The 19,587-nt window shown below is 37.5% G+C and overlaps 1 protein-coding gene across 5 annotated transcripts in view; it reads left to right on the forward strand.

The window, feature by feature from the left end:
• The window catches only part of LOC6046760 (transcription factor AP-2-epsilon), a 287,781-nt gene that overhangs the window by 149,979 nt on the left and 118,215 nt on the right, over positions 1–19,587 (forward strand). For 2 of the 5 annotated variants that reach the window (XM_038252305.1, XM_038252309.1), the window contains exon 1: positions 8,918–10,042. The exons of 2 other annotated variants lie outside the window; for them this stretch is intronic. Coding sequence is in view for 2 of the 3 variants with exons in the window: in XM_038252309.1 (XP_038108237.1) it covers positions 10,034–10,042 (9 nt within the window). In the remaining variant the exon portion in view is untranslated. Of the gene's footprint in view, positions 1–8,917; positions 10,043–19,587 lie in introns of those variants that run through there. One more of the 5 variants, XM_038252310.1, reaches the window with a different exon arrangement.

A 19,587-nucleotide genomic window follows, 5' to 3' on the forward strand; every position in this document is an offset into this window, starting at 1 on the left:
TGTCCTCTGACCCATCCTGGTCAATCCGGAACCGGATACCGGTGGCCACTGGGGGACCATATCGGAATATGCATAAACCCTATCATCCGACGTATCAAACTTCATGAAATTGAAAGTTATGACCATCTGAGGTCATGCCGATGTCTTCTGACCCATCCTGGTCACTCCGGAACTGGATACCGGTGGCCACTGGGGGACACTATCGGAATATGCATAAACCCTATCATCCGACGTATCAAACGTCATGAAATTGAAAGTTATGACCATCTGAGGTCATGCCGATGTCCCATGACACAACCTGGTTACTCCGGAACCGGTTACCGCTGGCCACTGAGGGACACTATCGAAATATGCAATGAACCCTATCATCCGACGTATCAAACTTCATGAAATTGCAAGTTATGACCATCTGAGGTCATGCCGATGTCTTATTACCTAACCTGATCACTCCGGAACCGGTCGCCGGTGGCCACTTGGGGGCACTATCGAAATATGCAATGAACCCTGTCATCCGACGTATCAAACTTCATGAAATTGAACATTCTTACCATCTGAGGTCATGCTAACGTCCTTTGAACTTATCTGGTCACTCCAGAATTGGTTACCGTTGGCCACTTGGTGACACTCTCTGAGTATGTAGTAAACCCTATCATCCGACGTATCAAACTTCATGAAATTGAAAGTTATGACCATCTGAGGTCATGCTAACGTTCTTTGAACTTATCTGGTCACTTCGGAGTCGGTTTCCAATGGCCACTTGGGAAACTTGTGGAATATGCTAGAAACCCTATCATCCGAAATATCAAACTTCATAGAATTGAAAAATTATTTCTATCCAAGGTTATGCCGACCTAAACTAACCTTACCTGATCAATCTGGAACCGGTTACCTATGGCCACTGAGGGCCACTCCGGGACCGGTTACCAGTGGCTTTGGGGAACATTATCGTAATATGCAATGACGGCATATCGAACAACATGAAATTGAACAATATTATATCTAAGGTAATTACGCTAACATCCCTAACTCTATCTGGCTTTTGGAATCGGTTACCGGTGGCAACTGGTGTACACTTGTGGAATATGCGGAATAGAAACCCTATCGTCCCACATATCAAACTTCATGAGGCCGTCTTTCTCTCAAACCGAGTGTTGCCGAGATTTGGGTGCAGAAACTCTTTCATCTAACCTTTGATTTTGATATTTTAGAAATTATAGACACGCAAAAATCGGTATTTTCTCGGATAGCTAAGCTGCACTATTGGCGTTAAAATCCTCTAAATGCGAATCCAAACATGTTTGGAACTTGCTACTCGGCATGTTGTTTTGGGTACCAGGATACTGCGGTATTGAAGGCATTGAAATGGCTGATGAACTTGCCAGACTAGGCCTATCAAACATATTCGTGGATCCCGAGCCGTTCCTTGGAATCTCAAAACGTGCCGTGAAGCAAGAAATTACTAATTCGTCGCTTGTGTGCTATCTATCTCCTATCTTTTACAGCAGACGTGTTACAAGATAACACAAGTGACGAATTGAGGACAATCGCAGTGGCCATCGTAAACCGATTCCGAAGTGACCAGATAAGTTCAAAGGACGTTAGCATGACCTCAGATGGTAATAATGTTCAATTTCATGAAGTTTGATACGTCGGATGATAGGGTTTATTACATAATCAGAGAGTGTCACCAAGTGGCCACAGGTAACCGGTTCCGGAGTGATCAGGTTGGGTCAGAGGACATCGTCTTGATCCCAGATGATCATAACTTTCAATTTCATGAAGTTTGACACGTCGGATGATAGGGTTCATTGCATATTCCGATAGTGTCCCAAGTGGCCACCGGTAACCAGTTCCATCGAAAACCGGTTCCGGGCCAGGTTAGGTCAGAAGACATCGGCAGGATCTCAGATGGTCATAACTTTCAATTTCATGAAGTTTGATACGTCGGATGATAGGGTTCATTGCATATTCCGATAGTGTCCCCCAGTGGCCACCGGTAACCGGTTCCGGAGTGACCAGGATGGGTCAGAGGACATCGGCATGACCTCAGATGGTCATAACTTTCAATTTCTGGAAATTTGATACGTCGGATGATAGGGTTCATGGATATTCCGATAGTGTCCCCAGTGGCCTCCGGTAACCGATTCCGGAGTGACCAGGTTGGGTCAGGGGACATCGGCATGACATCAGATGGTCATAACTTTCAATTTCATGAAGTTTGATACGTCGGATGATAGGGTTCATTGCATATTCCGATAGTGTCCCCCAGTGGCCACCGGTAACCGGTTCCGGAGTGACCAGGATGGGTCAGAGGACATCGGCATGGCCTCAAATGGTCATAACTTTCAATTTCATGAAGTTTGATACGTCGGATGATAGGGTTCATTGCATATTCCGATAGTGTCCCCCAGTGGCCACCGGTAACCGGTTCCGGAGTGACCAGGATGGGTCAGAGGACATCGGCATGGCCTCAGATGGTCATAACTTTCAATTTCATGAAGTTTGATACGTCGGATGATAGGGTTCATTGCATATTCCGATAGTGTCCCCCAGTGGCCACCGGTAACCGGTTCCGGAGTGACCAGGATGGGTCAGAGGACATCGGCATGACCTCAGATGGTCATAACATGCAATTTCATGAAGTTTTATATGCAACATGACGGGTTTCTAGCGTGACAATTATTGGAACCGTTTTAGTGGTACCCTGGAACCGGTTCCGGATTGGCCAGAGTTGGCCAGAACCGATACCAAACAGTCAGGGGTAGTATGTAGTATCCTTCTGCAATGATTTGGAAAATAATCCGTTTCAAAATACTGGTCTGTGTGACGGTTTTATGTCAAAACTGCAAAAATCAAGTTGTCCGGAAGTTCCGGGTTACCGGAACCGGTGGCCACTATGGACCAATTATTTTTCTGGGGCTTAAAATTCAGGTTATTATCTGTCGAATGCAACCGGAAGCAACCTGCTATGTGCAATCGTTTCGGAGATACAGGTCCTCAAAGTAGGGGCCAAAAAGAACTTTTCGGTTGTAGCAGGTTCCCGGTGGCCACGGTGTCCAAAACCGGTTCTGCCGGTTGGGTTCAGAAAGTAGACATCCTAGCCTTTCATTTGCAGTCAAGACATCCAAAATCGGTTACAATCTCGAATTTTGGCAGCTGAAAACATTTCTGGGTCCTATAGACCCGGAATACCATTCGTGTATGTGGAAAACGAAGACCATGGCCAGGTTAATAGTTCAAATCCAACAACAATCAACACGCGCGCGCGTCTCGAAACCAGTTGCAGCAGAAATCAAACTCTTTTATCTAAAAACCTGGCAACCCTGTTCACTGCTATAATCAAAATGAGCAGTTTGTCGAGCTTAGAAAGCCTAATACATGCTCCCAGACGCCAAAGTGTTTGCTCAACATGGAGCGAACTCACCGGAAATATTTACAGCTTACACACCAACACACCGTCGTTGTCGGTCCGACAGCCTATACACGCTGCCAGAGACGGATGATGAAACATCATCATGATGATGACGACGACGCAAACACTAGCAGCAACAAAGCGCCACCTTCCCACACCGTTCGCCCATTCGAATAAATATCTGCAGGTTCCGCAAAAAGTCTGCATGCTTGAATTTGGCCCTTCTTAAAAACTACTCCCCCACATCTTATGACGTTTAACACTGGCGAAGGATGATGCAGCAGCAGAATCCATCTCCTACCAACGCCGAGCTGTCATCGGCGAACCAACATTGCACACACACACACCATCCAATTCCCTCTCATTTCTCCCTCCTTTGGTGTGCACTGAGAGGGAAATTTTTGGCAGAAAAATGACGTTTGGTATCCGATTTACACGCAACAAAAACTAAAATGAAATGAAAACCACTTCCACAACAGAACTACGCGAAACCTTCAATCTACCCGGATAGCCCATCACTTTCTTAGTTCAAAGAAGCACTATCCCGGACTGCACCACTGAGAAAACACTTCGAAATTATTAAAACAATCCGCGACGGAAACAACAAGCGTCCACACCACCGCCATGTTTTTCTCTCCACTCAATTTAAAAAAAAAAATATTATCGTTTAAAAAGTACTTTTGGTAATTTTAACATGAAAATTTAATTAGATTCTTAATTAGATTCAAACAAAAGTTATCCGAAAAGGCACTGATTATCACATTGTTTCGCATAAGACATCATGGGCATTTTTATATTAAAGTGCCTATAAGTAGAACGAAGAGTTGATTTTTATAACAGTGAGAATCTAATAACAATAACAAATAAGAAATTTAGGAAAAATCACATTTCCGTGTGAAATCAAATGCATTGTATTCAAAAAAGAAATTTTATTTTCTATACACATTCATTGCAATACTATCTGAGATCAGCATTCAAATTTCTACACAAAAAGTATACTTTCCCAAGCAATGTTCCGTCGGAGAAAAATGTTTTCCCGATTCAAAACTCAGCTGCCGCCGCTTCAAAGTTGAACATTTCATCCCTTGCCTGAGTCAAACCCAGAGAGAGCAGCAAACTCCAAGATTTCGCAACCCCTACCAAAACGGGCAGGGGGATGATGATGATGGTAATGCTGGCAGGAAGAAAAAGTCGAAGAAGATGCTACCGCCCGGGGTTGGTTGCCGCCGCCGGGGGCTTCGGAAGGGGGTAGTCGTAAATTTTCCCTCCTAGCTAGTATGTTGCGTGTAGATTCTTGCCTGGGTATGTGTGCGTCTGCTTGTCTTCCCTTGTCGGCGGCCCTCCTGGCAGACGGCGTCGGGGCTCGTCCTTTCGGAAGAGGCTGTCTGACCAACACTAGGACGTTTGCTCTCGGGAGATACACCGTACATAACCCCCTGAAGATGTCCAACAAAGCGAACTTTGAGTGTGTTAGTGTTTGAAAAAGGAAAGAGAGAGAGAGAGCGTGCGGAAAACCCCGTCAGATAGAGAGGATGAGAGATGCTGCGCTTTTCCAGTGGAAAGTTGTAAACACTGTGAAAACACAGTCAAGATTTCCTCTCCCTCTCCTTGGACGCGCCTGTGTCAGGTCGGAGAGGGTATTGGCTGCTGGCGCTTTGAACCTTCGGGGTGTGCGCGCTCTCTCGCTTCATTGTGCGAGAGAGGATTGCATCCGCAGTGAGAAAGAGAGGGACGGCAGGAGACACGCGTCGAGGGAAAGAGTCAAGTGATTTCGTTAGTTTGCTCATGGGGATGATGATGTTGATGTGTTGCCGATGCACGATGCTGGTGCACGACGGCGACGAGGACGGCCACACGAGGTTGAGGCAAAATGCTGCCCGGAAAGCATTAAAGCGTGCTGCCAGAGTCTGTTGTGCTGTATGGAGTGCACGGGGAAGTTGTTTGTTGGTGGTGGCAGATTTGTGGAAGATGTAACTTTGTTTTAAAAAGTTGGTAAACGATTTGGCACTCATGACATACTAGGGTAACAGCATCTAATTCCAGCGTGCCTCTAATGTTGGCAGGTCAGAACTTTGACATTCAATTGAAGCTTATCAAAAGCGTTTTCAACTGAAATCGAGTGATAAATAGCCCAATAAGAAGTGAGCAAGCAAGTTTTTAACAAAAGTTTTGCAAAATTTGTTGTTTAAATAGTGAAAATCGGCAAATTGGATGGAGTTAGGAGCGAGTGCTTAACCTGCCAAACATACGAGAATTTCCCTAGATATTCTAAATCATCAGGGTTGTTCAAATTAGAATCGTAGGAATCGAACAATTTCCTCTTCAGTTTTGGCAGTGCACCTACGGTTGTTAGCAATGTGTTTACCATGACAATTCGCACACTACACTTGCTGATGTTCAGCGTTACTGCTTGTCTTCAATTGGCCGGCAAAGTTCAATTGCATTAATGTGTCTGACATATTCAGAATTTTTTGAATACTGTCCAGACACAATTATCAGAAGCCTCGACTATCCAAAGTTTCGATTATCTGAAGTTCGATTATCCGAAGGTTTGTAAGCAACTTCGGATAATCGAATCAGAAACAAAAAAATTGTATTTTGTTATTTTCCTAATTTAAACATCAATTCGAGTTCTGCATCCCAATTTTAGTCAAATTTTAATGGTTGATTGTCTGTAAAATTGAAAAAAAAATGCATTTTTGTCAATATTTCATCATCGCCATTTTGGCCGCCATCATGGATTCAAAAATTCTAAATCTCTTTTGAGTAGTTTAAGGGTCATACTAAACTTAATAAGGCCGGTGCAAATATATTATGGCCCATGACTCTGACCAAAGTCGAGGGAGGGGGGCGGGGTAAAAAAATAAATAAAAAGTATAAAAATTGAACCCATGGTTTCATGGTTAATGAAAAAAGTTTTTTTAAAAATCGTTATACACCTGTCAAGTTGTTTTGCCATCATTAGTTTCCAAAATATCTAAGCACTGATTTTTTGCGAAAAATAAAATTTTTGCGGTGTTGTACATTGGAAACTCATAAAAATTCAAAACATTTTATATAAGTCCAAACATGCTATATATGATTATCACTGCAGAAAAATGCATTTAAGATTGTATTCAGTTTGTTAGACTTCTATTTTTATGTAAATTTTGAATTCTTTTGGGAAAAAAATTCAGACCAATTTTGAAGAGGGAAGGGGCGGCACAAATATTGAAAAATATTTGCAACGGCCTGAAACAACGAAAAAAATCGATAATCGAGTCTGACGCTTTTTAATATTTCCCCAATTCCAAACTGTCTAAACTGTTGCCAAAATTAAATATTAATAGAAATGCAATGAAAGAAATTACTCTTCTAAACTTTGTTTTGATAATATCCCGAATGATATAAATCACTGGAGCGTTATGTTCTATTATTAGCAGAAGTTCATGATTTGTTATGGGGATGTCTGTATGAGTTGAGATTTGTTGGAATAAATATCAGTTTGCTATGAATGAAAATATCATCGAAAATATATCAAAAATTGTAGAATACCTCACTTGAGTTATGTTGGTTTTATGTACAGTGAAACCTCTTTTTACGAAATTCGTTACGTTTTTCTTATTTGTGGATTTCTCTGGAACCAAGCAACATTTTTAAAAAATTTTAAAGCAATTTGTCGCAAAAAAAAGATAGAAAATAAAAAAGAAAACCTACGAATAATTGAACATCAGATACACGAAAGTTTGAATAATCGAGTCTGGCCGTTATTGGTTATTCAAAAACAAATATCAAATAAACCAAAACGAATATTAAATATTTTGAGGGATTTTGATTGGTTCGGCTCCAGCTAAATTATTTTTTAATAAAAAGTTTTGAACAAACAATTTTATCGCAAATATGAAACTTCTGACGGAAATAAACGTAAAAATATAGAAAAATGTGAGTCTGTATGAGTACAGCAATAATATAAATATTGGATACATTACTGAATAATTTCTTGTGATAGAAAACATGACAAAATGATTGTGACGTATTGAAAATTAAAAGAATGTGAATAAACCATATAAGATTTTTTTTTGCAAACACTTTCAAAAACACTGCATTTCTTTTGCATCCTCATGAGGGAAGTGAGGTAAAATCTTTAAAATGCTATTTTCGTTAAAAATTGATCAATTCTAGCTCATTTAGTTAAATACATTTGAAATATCTTTGGAAGCATGTGCCATAAATAAATGTTATTGTTTTAAACAAAGCTAGTACAAATTTTAGACTTATTCACAAATTTTGAATTTAGGGATAGCTCATCAAAAATAGATACAAAACTTTAAGAAAATCAATATTTCATGAATGTAATGGTATTTTTTTACGGAAGCATAACTGCATTTTATGATACTAAGGCCGTTGCAAATATTTTTCAAAATTTATGTCGCCCCCCATAAATATTGGTCTGAAAAATCAGGGGGCAAAAAAAAGATTTTTCCAGTAAACGTCGACATTTCCTTGAAAATAGAAGTCTAATCAACTGAAAACAATCTAAAATGCATTTTTCTGCATTGATAATCATATTTAGCATGTTTGGGCTTGTTTAAAAATGTTTTGAATTTTTATGAAATTCCAAAGTACAGCACCGTAACAAAATATTTTTCGCAAAAAATAAAATTTTCGTCAATACTTAAATATTTTGGAAACTTATGATGGTAAAACATTAGTTAACCACCCCCTTGACTTTGGTCAGAGTCGAGAGGGACATAAACTTCAAAAAAAATCGCAACGGCCTTAATGTTTTAAAAATAATGAAAATAAGGCTTGAAATTTTAAATTTAGTTTTTTTTCATACCACTCCCTCGATCTTGAAACGAATAAAATAATTAAAACTTAAAATAAAATGTGTACCAGTCTAATCCTGCTTTCTAAGAAATCAAATAAAAACATGTATAATAAGGCCGTTTCAAAAACTTTGCAACTTATTGCAATTCATTTCATGTTTTTAGTTTTTGGTGACCTGTAAAACCCAATTATGCACTAAAACCCATTCAATAAGGCAAATCAGATTATTCTCTCCACACACTCTCACAGCGTTTGCATCCTGGCTCAGCCTCATCCTCTCAGTTATCAGCAGTCCCCATATCGTCGGCACAGCCTAAAACATAAAACTCCCGCTGCCTACTGGCTGCCATCCGATGCTTCCGATAGACACTACTGAACCTGACTAACCAACAGCCTGACTGACTGTGCATCTGTGCCTTTACGGGCACATCTTGCCGGCGAGAACGAGACAACCGTCCCTTCTATCGCTCCTGCTGCTCTACGAGAGTGAGCGAGCGAGCAACAGAGCGCGATAGCATCGCCAGCATTTTGCCGCCGTCCGAAGTGGCCCCGTGAGTGGGGAGAGTAGGCGTTTCCAGAGGCGTATTCCTACCCTCCGTCGACGGAACGTGACCAGGGCCGTAAGGCTGGAACCTTGCGTGTGCGGCTGTGTGAGTTGGCCTTTGTTGATTCCGCCAGCAGCAGTGCAGTACGGTTGTGTGTGCCACTGTGTACACAGTGTACCTTGGACCGGCTTCGTCTCCCGTTCGCTGTGTTTGTGTGTCTGGTTCCTCGAGAGTTTACAGGCGCCGAATACCCTGAAGCTTCACCTGGAAACCCACCAGTGTTCAGTCTCTATCGATTCCGCGCAGACCATTTCTGCACACTGTGCGTTCGCTCTCCTTTTACGACCTGCTCGTCGTGTCCGACTCCACTCTCTGCTGCTGCTGCTGCCGTTTTGCTCAGCAGTTGTTGTTGTCGTTGTTGTTGCAGCAGCTCTTTGCTACCAATTCTGCTACCATCCGAGCGCGGTGGTACCGCTTCGACAGCTTCTCGTGTTTTTGGCTTTTGGGGCCCACCACTTGTAGCGGCGGAGCCTGCTGTCGACTCTAGTGGCCCCTCCAGTAGCTGGCCATCTCCCGCAGCAGTTTGCCGTGTGTTGTGCCGCGAACTCCACCGGATTTTTACGGAGGACCCACCGCATCAGTGTGACCTCGGCGTCCTCGAGAAGTGTTGTTGTTGTGTTACCGTCAGAGATCAGTGTGTGATACCGCGGATTGTCCCGTGGCACGCGACCTGCACGCGTTTAACCAACAAGTGACCAACGGTATTAAAATACCCAAACGAAAAAGGATGAACCTCAACGGACAGTGAAGACCAGCGCAGTGTGACAACCTCCGACGTAGCTAGTTCAAATTAGTTCATACTCCCTCCTGTATTCCGTTACATCGCGTTACCCCATCGAAAAAGTTCCGTAGTTTAAAAAGTTAGTTCGTCAACTTAGTTTTGTGTGAAATTTTGTGATACTTCGATGTGCCTTTCGAAAAACACGCAAAAAAATAGTCCCGGAAACTTCATCTGTCAACGCACCCTGGCCAAGTTTGAGGAAGAAAAGTTTTGAGTGCAATTTACTAGCTAAATTTGGTTTCACTTCTTTGCTGGAAATTGTAACTGACAGGAAAATTGAGCGAAGAAATACTCCGATTCTGATACTGAATTTGACAAGTGATTGTTTGTCGAGTGTGAAGTGAACTGTAGTGAAGAGTATATTTTCTACTAAGAAGGAAATCATCGAACGTGAGGAGCTGATAAGGTGGAGGATAACCTTGCGACATGATTATGGTATGATGAAAGTTGTGCAAGTAGTGTAGACTGCTATCATCGTGGAACTCGACTTATTAATTCCTCATCATTTTCTAATACATTACCACTGCAAATTTAGCAAATCATTTTAACTATGTCCCGACGGAAATTAATAATGTATAATTTATCAATTGGGTCCTAAAACTAAGTTTAAACTGCTGATATTATTGTTCACAACGAAATAGTTCATTTTTCTGAGTAAAATGATCTTTTGTACGATCGCAAAGGATTTAAGATGGAAAAAAATAAAAAAAGGTATAAAAATTCAAATTAAGAGCCATGGTTTCAACATTTTAATGAAAAAAGTGTTTTAAAATGCGTTATACACCTGTCCAGTTGTTTTGCCATCATTAATTTCCAAAATATCAAAGTATTGACGAAAATTTTATTTTTTGGGATTTTTTTTTGCTGTGCTGTGCATTGGAATTTCATAAACATTCAAAACTTTTTTTAACAAGCTCAAACATGCTAAATATGTATTATAATCAATGCAGAAAATGCATTTTAGATTGTTTTCAGTTTATAAGATTTCTATTTTCGTGGAAATTTTGAAGTTTTTTGAAAAAATATTTGTTTTGCCCCCTGATTTTTCAGACCAATTTTGAAGGGGTGGGGGGGCGACATAAACATTGAAAAATATTTGCAACGGCCTTACAGAAAAAAACAAGATCAAAGTGGTAAACACGCAAAAAGCGAAAATAAGTCCTAGATTATTTCAAGAATCTTTATCTCTTATGTTTTGAAAAACAATAAATCTTCAGGGAAAGAAGATACTTTAAACTATTCAAACAAAATCTATGTTGTTTTATCGTATCTTTATGCATATACCTGAAAATTATTATATTTTTCACTAATACGAAGGATTTACCTGAATCATGTTTTGCTTACATATGTTTTAATTACTATCAGTAAGGAAATTTCAAGCTTTATTCAATGGTTATTTCCCTGTGCCCTTGTCGAGAGGGAACCAACTTGGTAAACCTCGTCCGATAATTGTACGACTCGAGCTGAAAAAAATCTTCTTTTACAAATTGTTGCATATTATATATTTTAAGCATTTTTTACTTTTATAATTTATTTGCCTTTATCTTAGAGTTAAAAAAAGCAAAGCAATCCACTTTAACGACCCCGGGTCTTTTGTGGGCTCTGTTGCAAGTTTCTGCCCATTTCTAGGCGTCCGAAGGTTATGTGTGGTGAGCCACCCAAAACCTCTTTTACGCAAATGGACCCACGTTTTACTTCCCCATCCGATAGAAGGCCAGGAGGATAAGGCGGGAATCGAACCTGCGTCCCATAGCAACTTAGGGATCGGCAGCCGAAGCCGCTAACCACCGCGCCACGAGGCCCTCCTTTATCTTAGAGTTGTTCTACGTCATTATTTTTTATACTATGTTTAATTTGTTATATTTTAATTATTCTTCCGTAACTACCATTTGTCTGGCTTAATAAACCCAATTTAACAACATTTTTAGTTATGTACTTTGACACTAGATACTGCCATGGTACGTTTCCGACCGAATAAATCAAGTAACTTCAAAAAAAATGCCCAAATCTCCCAAAAAATCCATCCAATATTACATCATGCAAATTTAAGTCCCATTTTTGCTTAAACTGGTAGATGAACAATTTTTAAAATTCTCTTTTAAAACTGTACTAACAAATGATATTAATTTTCCCGGGTGTAAAGTCCATATTTGGTTTTACTAAAATTAAAGAATTTTTTCCATAAAAAATTTTGCTTGTTCAAAACTGGTAAAATTCTTGCAAATATTGATGCAACACTTGAAAAACCAGATTTTTTTACGGAAAATTAAAACTCAAACTTGTTTTACTAGATTTTATAGTTTTTGATGCGGGAATCAGACAACAATGATCAAATATCAATAATAACTCCTTTTTTAGAACAATCTGTAGCAATTCTTATTTTAGACAATTTTTTAATTACTCTAGGCTGTTGATGATTTGATTTTCATATAAATTAAGTTTTTTTTTAGAATGCAGCAAACGAATGAATTGTGATATCGAGTCGAAATTATTAAATTATCTTTGAATTTGGTGATATTTTTGAAGTTTTGAAAAAGTGTAACAATATTTTTTATATATGCTTCATGTATCTTTTTGAAAACCTTCCTGTTAAGAATGTATGTTTTGAGACACAGAAACTATGATGAGTTCAAAAATAAGAAGTTCATGTTGTGGAAAACCCGAATAGATATTCTAAAGGAAAAATTACTGTTAATCTTACTTTAATGAATCTGCAATGCTGTAAAAATATGTTGTGACATGATTTGCATCCATGGAATTTCCGAATCTTAGCAAAAGTATATATTTTTGTAACTTTTCAGCACGTTTCTTTTATTTTTATTTATTTATTTATTTATTTTTTTGAAAAAAATATTAACCAAAAGAACTTGTTTTGATTGATTAAATTCAGTTTATTATTCTTATTGAATGCAATCAAATCATAAGTCAATTTCAAATCATAGTTTATTTACGTTTTTGTTAACCATACATTTTTGGCTTGACCAAATTGAATTAGATGGTATTTTTGAACAATAAATATCCTAATAAGGATTGTTTAAGAACCATTCTTGATCGCATGCCCTTAAAGTGTCTCATACTTTGAAACAAAAATATTGCTTCTTAAAAAAAATACACTGGATCAATAATATTTTTTCATCATTAGCCATAATTGATCCTCACACTAATTTTGAACATTTAAGTTGCTATCCTGTACTAATGTGTTGCAAAATATTTATCAAAACAATTTCTAACAATTTTAATATTTCTCAGAAATTTCCGGGATTGATTTGTTGTGAAATTCCCGTTTCCCGGAAACTTTGTAACCCTGGGAAATTGGACGCTCTACAAAAATTTTAATTGTATTGGATAAAACAACTCGCACGGAAAAAAATAAATAAAAATAATTATTCGATCCAATGCATTGTGATAGAATTGATTGAAAGATGTATTTGGATTTAATTAAAGATGCAACCCTTCAAGAGAAATATTTTGGTGTGATTTGTCAAATGAAACCAATTTAAAATGTAAAAAATTATCAAACGCTTTAAACAAATCAAAAAAATAGTGAAATCATGGTAAATGTTCAGCTCAAGTTAACTAATTTAACCTCTTGAACACGGAATAGATAGAACAACATAATTTTAAATTTAAAGCAGAGGTGAAATGTATTCATAATATTTACGTTTTCAAAAACCCAATCCCACTATTTTAAATTCAAAACGTCGTAACGATGACAAAACATTTTGTTTTGTATTTTGAAGAAACTCGAGATATAATTTGTACGCTTAAAAAGCATTTTTCATTTAAACAAAACTAACCACTAAGCAATAAAATCGTCTTCATTCTAAAAAATTCGTATGGCCAGTATCTCTACATTTCATTCATAAATTTACTGCTACTGGTTTCATGGAAATATTCCTACAACAGGAGTTGTGATTTCCAGGAACACTTGTGAATGGCTCAACATTCCCAGAATCAATCGATTAGCTCAAAATTAAAGCCCGTGTCCCCATCCCGACGGCACGCACACACACACACACCCGCCACATTGTGCACCCTTAAATCACTACAACACCACATTCCATCAATCACTCTGTCCGGCTAACGATCGGTTGAAAACCTGCTGCCTCAAAATCCGTTCCTGTCCCAGGTCCATAAATTGTTTGTGACAGTGCGAGTAACATTTCCGACATTTATGAGCAGACCCCGTCGCCGTACGTAAATTTACCATAAAGCACCGTAAAAGCACCAACAGAGTCAAAATCGATTATGTACGCGCGGGGTCAAAACCGGCTCCCAAACCCTTCAAAACGTGGCACACAAAACAAGCCCCGGCGTATAACAAATCGCTGCAAATATGTTGTACTAACTAAATGGGTGCGTACCACTCACTCACACACGCGAGCGCCTTCAAATGGTACAATTTGTTTCAAAATTGATTAATGAGCACGGCAAATACAACTTGTTTGGCTTGTTGCAGATTTTAAAGTTTTGTGGTCGGGATTTTCCCTGACCAAAGTGAGGGGGGACTGGGTGCGGAAAAACTATAGTTCGTGTACAATTTTAGTGAGCGAGACAAGTTCTCTCCAAAATTGAGTTTCTCTCCCGAGCGCGGTGAGTGCAAAAGTTTTCCCACCCGGAGGGAGGAGGAAAAGTCGGGGAGAGGGTCTGGGGTGGAAAACTCGACGTTCAACAAATTGCACGTTTTGATACTCTCCGCCGCTCGACGGGGCTGTAATTAGTTTCTAAACTTTAAGGAAAAGCGACTGCAAATTAATAGACGGTGCTGCTGCCGCCGCCGCCGCCGCTGCAATCGGACGTGATTATTGAAAAATCATCAGTCAGCTTCAACTCGGTTCGAAAGAGTCTCAAGGGGTTTTTTCACACTATTCCAACTGGTTTGTGTGTTGATGTCATGTCGGTGCTGTTGAAGCTGGTTAGTAATCTCAACGAAATCAACCGACCATTAATCGTTTGGGGACGGTTTGTGTGGGAAATCACGTGACGTTACAGCCAGTTGAGGGATTGGTGTATAAGCAAAAGTGCAGCAGAAATATCGCATGACAAAACGGTGCCGACTTGTCGCCGACGGGATTCGATATCGAACCGATAATTATACGTTTGGTGTGATGCGAAAGTATAGCTTTTGAGTGGAGGATTTGTAACTACTAGCTAAACAGCGAAAGTGATAAGGTTTGATATTTTTTAAAGTTATAATCAGATGTAATTTTCTAAGGATATTTTATGTGCCAGAGTTTTTCAAATTGACGATTTTCTGAATTTTTAGTTTTTTCCTCTTTTTAAGTTCGAATTATTTTATTTTATCTATATATTTTTTTAAAATGATCTAAATAACCTCCATAAAAACCTGGTGAGATATTTTCTTTAAAAAACATACATAATAGTAGTTTATGCAACAAGTTGCAAAAAGATGATTTTTTCAGCACGAGTTGTACATTTATCCAACGAGGTTTACCGAGTTGGATAAATAAGACGAGAGCTGAAAAAATCAAGTTTTGCAACGAGTTACTTACACATTTTTTGAAATTCTGAAAAACGCTTCTTTAATGGAATTTTATGTCAAACCTTCATGTGTTTAGTAAATTCATCGTTTAAAACAAAAAAATATTGAAAAATGTTACTTTTCGATACAAGTGTTGAAAAGTTCAACTTTTCAGCACCCATATTAGTGCTGAAAAGTAGAACTTTTCAGCACTATTATTGAAAGGTATTAATTTTCCATTCTGTTATTTCTGATAGGGAAAAGTAGGCCGTTTCGTTTCTCCAGATAGACAGGAAAAGTTGACGGTTTCACAGTGGAATTGCAAAATAAAAGTTTTTGCAATTCCGTCGTGAAACTACTTACTTTTCCTGTCATTCTTGAACGACGAAATAGCCTACTTTTCTGTGCCAAAAATAACAGAATCGAATAGCAACACTTTTCAAAATAAATGCTGAAAAGTTCTACTTTTCAGCACTCAAATGGGTGTTGAAAAGTTGAACTTTTCAGCCTTTGTTTCGAAAAGTAACACTTTTCAACATTTTTTTGATTTAAACGATTTATTGACAAAATACATCAAAATTTGACTTGAAATTTCACTCAGTGTGTGTTTTTTGGAAATGCAAAAAATGTTGTATGGAACTCGTTGCAAAACTTGATTTTTTCAGCACTCTTCGTATTTATCCAACTCGGTGAACCTCGTTGGATAAATGTACGACTCGTGCTGAAAAAATCCTCTTTTTGCAACTTGTTGCATAAACTACTATTTTATTACTGGGGCTTTTTCTTTTTCAGCACCATACAAAAATGTTCAAAAATCAATTCATTTAAATTGAATTAACAGTCTGGACCCGAAGCCTGATTTTTCTGTTACATTCTTATTGGAATTCCATATAAACTGTAACGGGGATTGCAGGCACCGGGTCCTGACTATTAAACTCAATGAATCATTCATGAGCCAATCAGGTGCAACAAAACAATTGTCTTCGAACTGATATCTTTTGGCCAAGAGGATCTGTTTTGAATTATCTTAAAAGTTAGCGTATTGCAAATTTTTAATGTCTTATCTTTGTTTTTGTTTTATTACTTGAAACTTCTAATTTCTTACAGAAACAAGAACAGTTATTTTTACAATTTTCTTAATAGCTTTCAAATAAAATCTAAATTAAAGCAATACCAAAAATCTGTTAAATTTACGGTACAATTTAAAGACCGTTATTATATAGCTAAAACGCTGCAAAAAATGTACAAAATCTCAAAAATAACAACTTCAGCGTGGGATATAATTGATTGATTAGAAGCAGGTTTTTTTCTTGGATTAGTAACCTGCATTTTTGTTCGGTTGCCAGAAATTACCGACATGTTTAAATTTGTACTCGACTTTCTTCTGTTCAAGTCATGTTCCAATTTTGGCAACTTCCTTTAAAACGCCACTTCCAAATAAGAGCCAAAGCCAAATTGTCCGTTGCTTGTATCGCTGCATATTTTCTAAGCTCTACTTTTTTATTTTCAGACACAAAAATAAAGCTGCATTTTTATTTTCAGTTTAAATTTGTTTTTTTTTTTTGTTTTCATTGATGGAACCATCGTTGTGTGATGCGAAAAATAGTCGAATCGCCAATTTGTGTGAAAAATCATTAGGCTAAATGAATTTTTCACGCTGATGTCGGTCGTGTTGCCAAAAACTTAATTGCTCTTTAATAAGGTCAAATTATCTGAATTTCTACACAGAAAAAAAAAATCATGGTAATATTACATCTGGGAAGGGGTACATCTTTTATGTCAGAAAAAAGGTGTAATTTTACCTCTGAAAATGTGTAATTTTACCACTTTTCTGGTGTAATGTCACTTTTTCAGTCTAAATTGAGGTAAAATTACATCAGAAAAGAGGTAATATTTAACCTTCCAAAATTACAGCTTCCAAATTTACATTATTTTTTGCTGTGTAGCATATTTAGTAATCAAGAATTTGTGGAAAAACATTTCAATTATTTAAAAAAAATCAGCTCAGACTCGATCATGCGAAGTCTTTGCACAAAATACTAAGGATAATTGAAGCCTGAATAAACAAAAATGTTATTTATTTTAGGTTGTAGAGTTTTTTTTCTGATTCCATTTTCTTTATGAAAACCTTTGAATCATCGAGACTTAAAATAATCAAGTGTGGACTGTATTAAAATTGAATACTAATTTGAAGAAATCGTTCAAAGACAAATGCAGCATTTTTAACGATTATAAGTGAAAAACTTGCTTGTTTGTCAATTCTATTATATTTATAGAAAGTTCAACAATTGAATGGCGATGAAATCCATTTATTGAATAAAGAAAAAGTATTGGAAAAACTTTGAAAGCAATAACTTAACTATAGGTGAATTTATCCAGCTGTTTGTGTTATTGCAATAAGGCCGTTGCAAATATTTTTCAAAGTTTATGTCGCCCCCCCCCCCAAAGTTGGCCTGAAAAATCAGGGGGCAAAAAAATATTTTTTGGAAAAATTTCAAATTTTTAATGAAAATTTGGGTTTAACCAACTGAAAACCAGTTAAAATGCATTTTCCCGCGTTTATTATCATATTTAGCATGTTCGAACTCCTTTGAAAACATTTTAAATTTTCTTGAAATACCAATGTACAGTCCAACAAAAAAAATTTTTTTTTTTTTTTGGGAAAAAAAATCCGTCAATACCTCGATATTTTCAAAACTAATGATTGGAAAGCAACTGCTACGCCTGTAAAAAGCCTTTAAAACACTTTTTTCATCCAAATGTTGAAACCTAGGCTTGTAATTTAAATTTTTATATTTTTTTTTCTTTTTGGGCCCCCCTTCCCCACCCCTTCACTTTGGTCAGAGCCGAGGGACATAAACTTTGAAAAATATTTGCAACGGCCTAAAGACGTTTTGCAAAAAAAAATTGGATTTATGGTTTTTTTTTAAGATCGTTACAAATATTTTCTGAAATTTATGTCCTTCGACTCTGACCAAAGTGGAGTGAAATTACAGGCCATGGTATTAATATTTGAATGGAAATGATCCAAAATGCATTTTACACCAGCCGCATTCTTTTTTTTGCAATGATTAGTGTTCAAAATATCTGAGTATTGATGAAAAAATCACATTTTTTTTTTATTTGCTGCATATTGAAACATCGGGACTATCCAAAACCAACGTGGTCACAATGGGGGAGGGGGTGTCGCTCCATACAAACAAGATGGTTTTTGTATGAAAATTGTCCACGACGGAGAGGAGGGTCGACATTTTCAAAAAAGTGTCCACGTAGTTTGTGGATGGTCCCTTAAATTTCCTTTTTTTTTAATCGGGCCTTAACATAGTTGTTAACGCAGAAATATGCATTCATAAAGGTTTGAAGTTGATTTGATTTATATTTCCATTATTTTTTTTAATTAGGCCGTTGCAAATATTTATTGAAGTTTATGTCCCTCGCCTCTGACCAAAGTCGAGGAGGGGGCAAACAAATAAAACAAAATTAACATTGAATATACGAGCCATGGTTTCAAGATTTGAATGAACAAAGTGTTTAAAAATGCATTTTACACCTGCCCAGTTGTTTTGCAATCATAAGTTTCCAAAATATCTAAGTATTGACGAAAATTTATTTTTTTGCAAAAAAAAAATGTTTTTGCGGTGCTGTACATTGGAATTTCATAAACATTCAAAATACTTTTAATCCAGCCGAAACATGCTTGATTATAAATGGAGAAAAATGCTGAGATTGTTTTAAGTTGATTTGACTTCTATTTTCATTAAATTTTAAAAAAATTTGCCCCAAAAAATGCTCTGAAATGGGGTTTCAGAACTCGAAATTGATTTAAACAGTGAGATAATCAAAAAGGAAGATAAAACGTGGTTTGATTTTCCAAAGTTTCAAGGATTTTAATTCAAATTCAAATTTCCAAATATTTAATAATTAAAAAAAAAAGCTTTATTTGCTTTTGGATAATCGAACTTCGGATAATCGTGGCTTTCATTAATTGAGTTTGGACAGTATATCTAACAGAAGTTCTAGTTTATTATATCCATTTCTGCTTATCACAAGACAACTTTTATACAATATGACAATAAGCAATCGTCATCCCTAATCTTAGATAATTTCAAAACCAACGAACGCCTTTTCCTTTGTTGCTATGCTGCACTCACACCACACATATCCATATCATAATGACTTTCTGAGCATCATCATCAGGCTTGAAACCAACAAGAAAAAATCCTCAGGAAATAAGAAAAAGTCTCCCGATTCGGAAAACACCGAACAAATACCGCAACGCGCCTTCGAAATTTGCATCCACCGACATGCAATCTCCCAACCGGTTTCGTGCCGATGATGAGCGTTTATGATTATATCAGTGAGTCTAGTGAGTGAGTGAGCGAGTGTGTTCGTTCGCATATCAGAAACAAAAAGAAAGGATGAGGAGCGCTCTCCTTGGACGAATGTATGCTAATTTCGCCACAGCAGTTTTTGTGAGCTCTTCGCTAGTCGTCCGCTC

The sequence above is a fragment of the Culex quinquefasciatus genome, chromosome 2 (genome assembly GCF_015732765.1).
Source record: "Culex quinquefasciatus strain JHB chromosome 2, VPISU_Cqui_1.0_pri_paternal, whole genome shotgun sequence".
Classification (NCBI taxonomy): domain Eukaryota; kingdom Metazoa; phylum Arthropoda; class Insecta; order Diptera; family Culicidae; genus Culex; species Culex quinquefasciatus.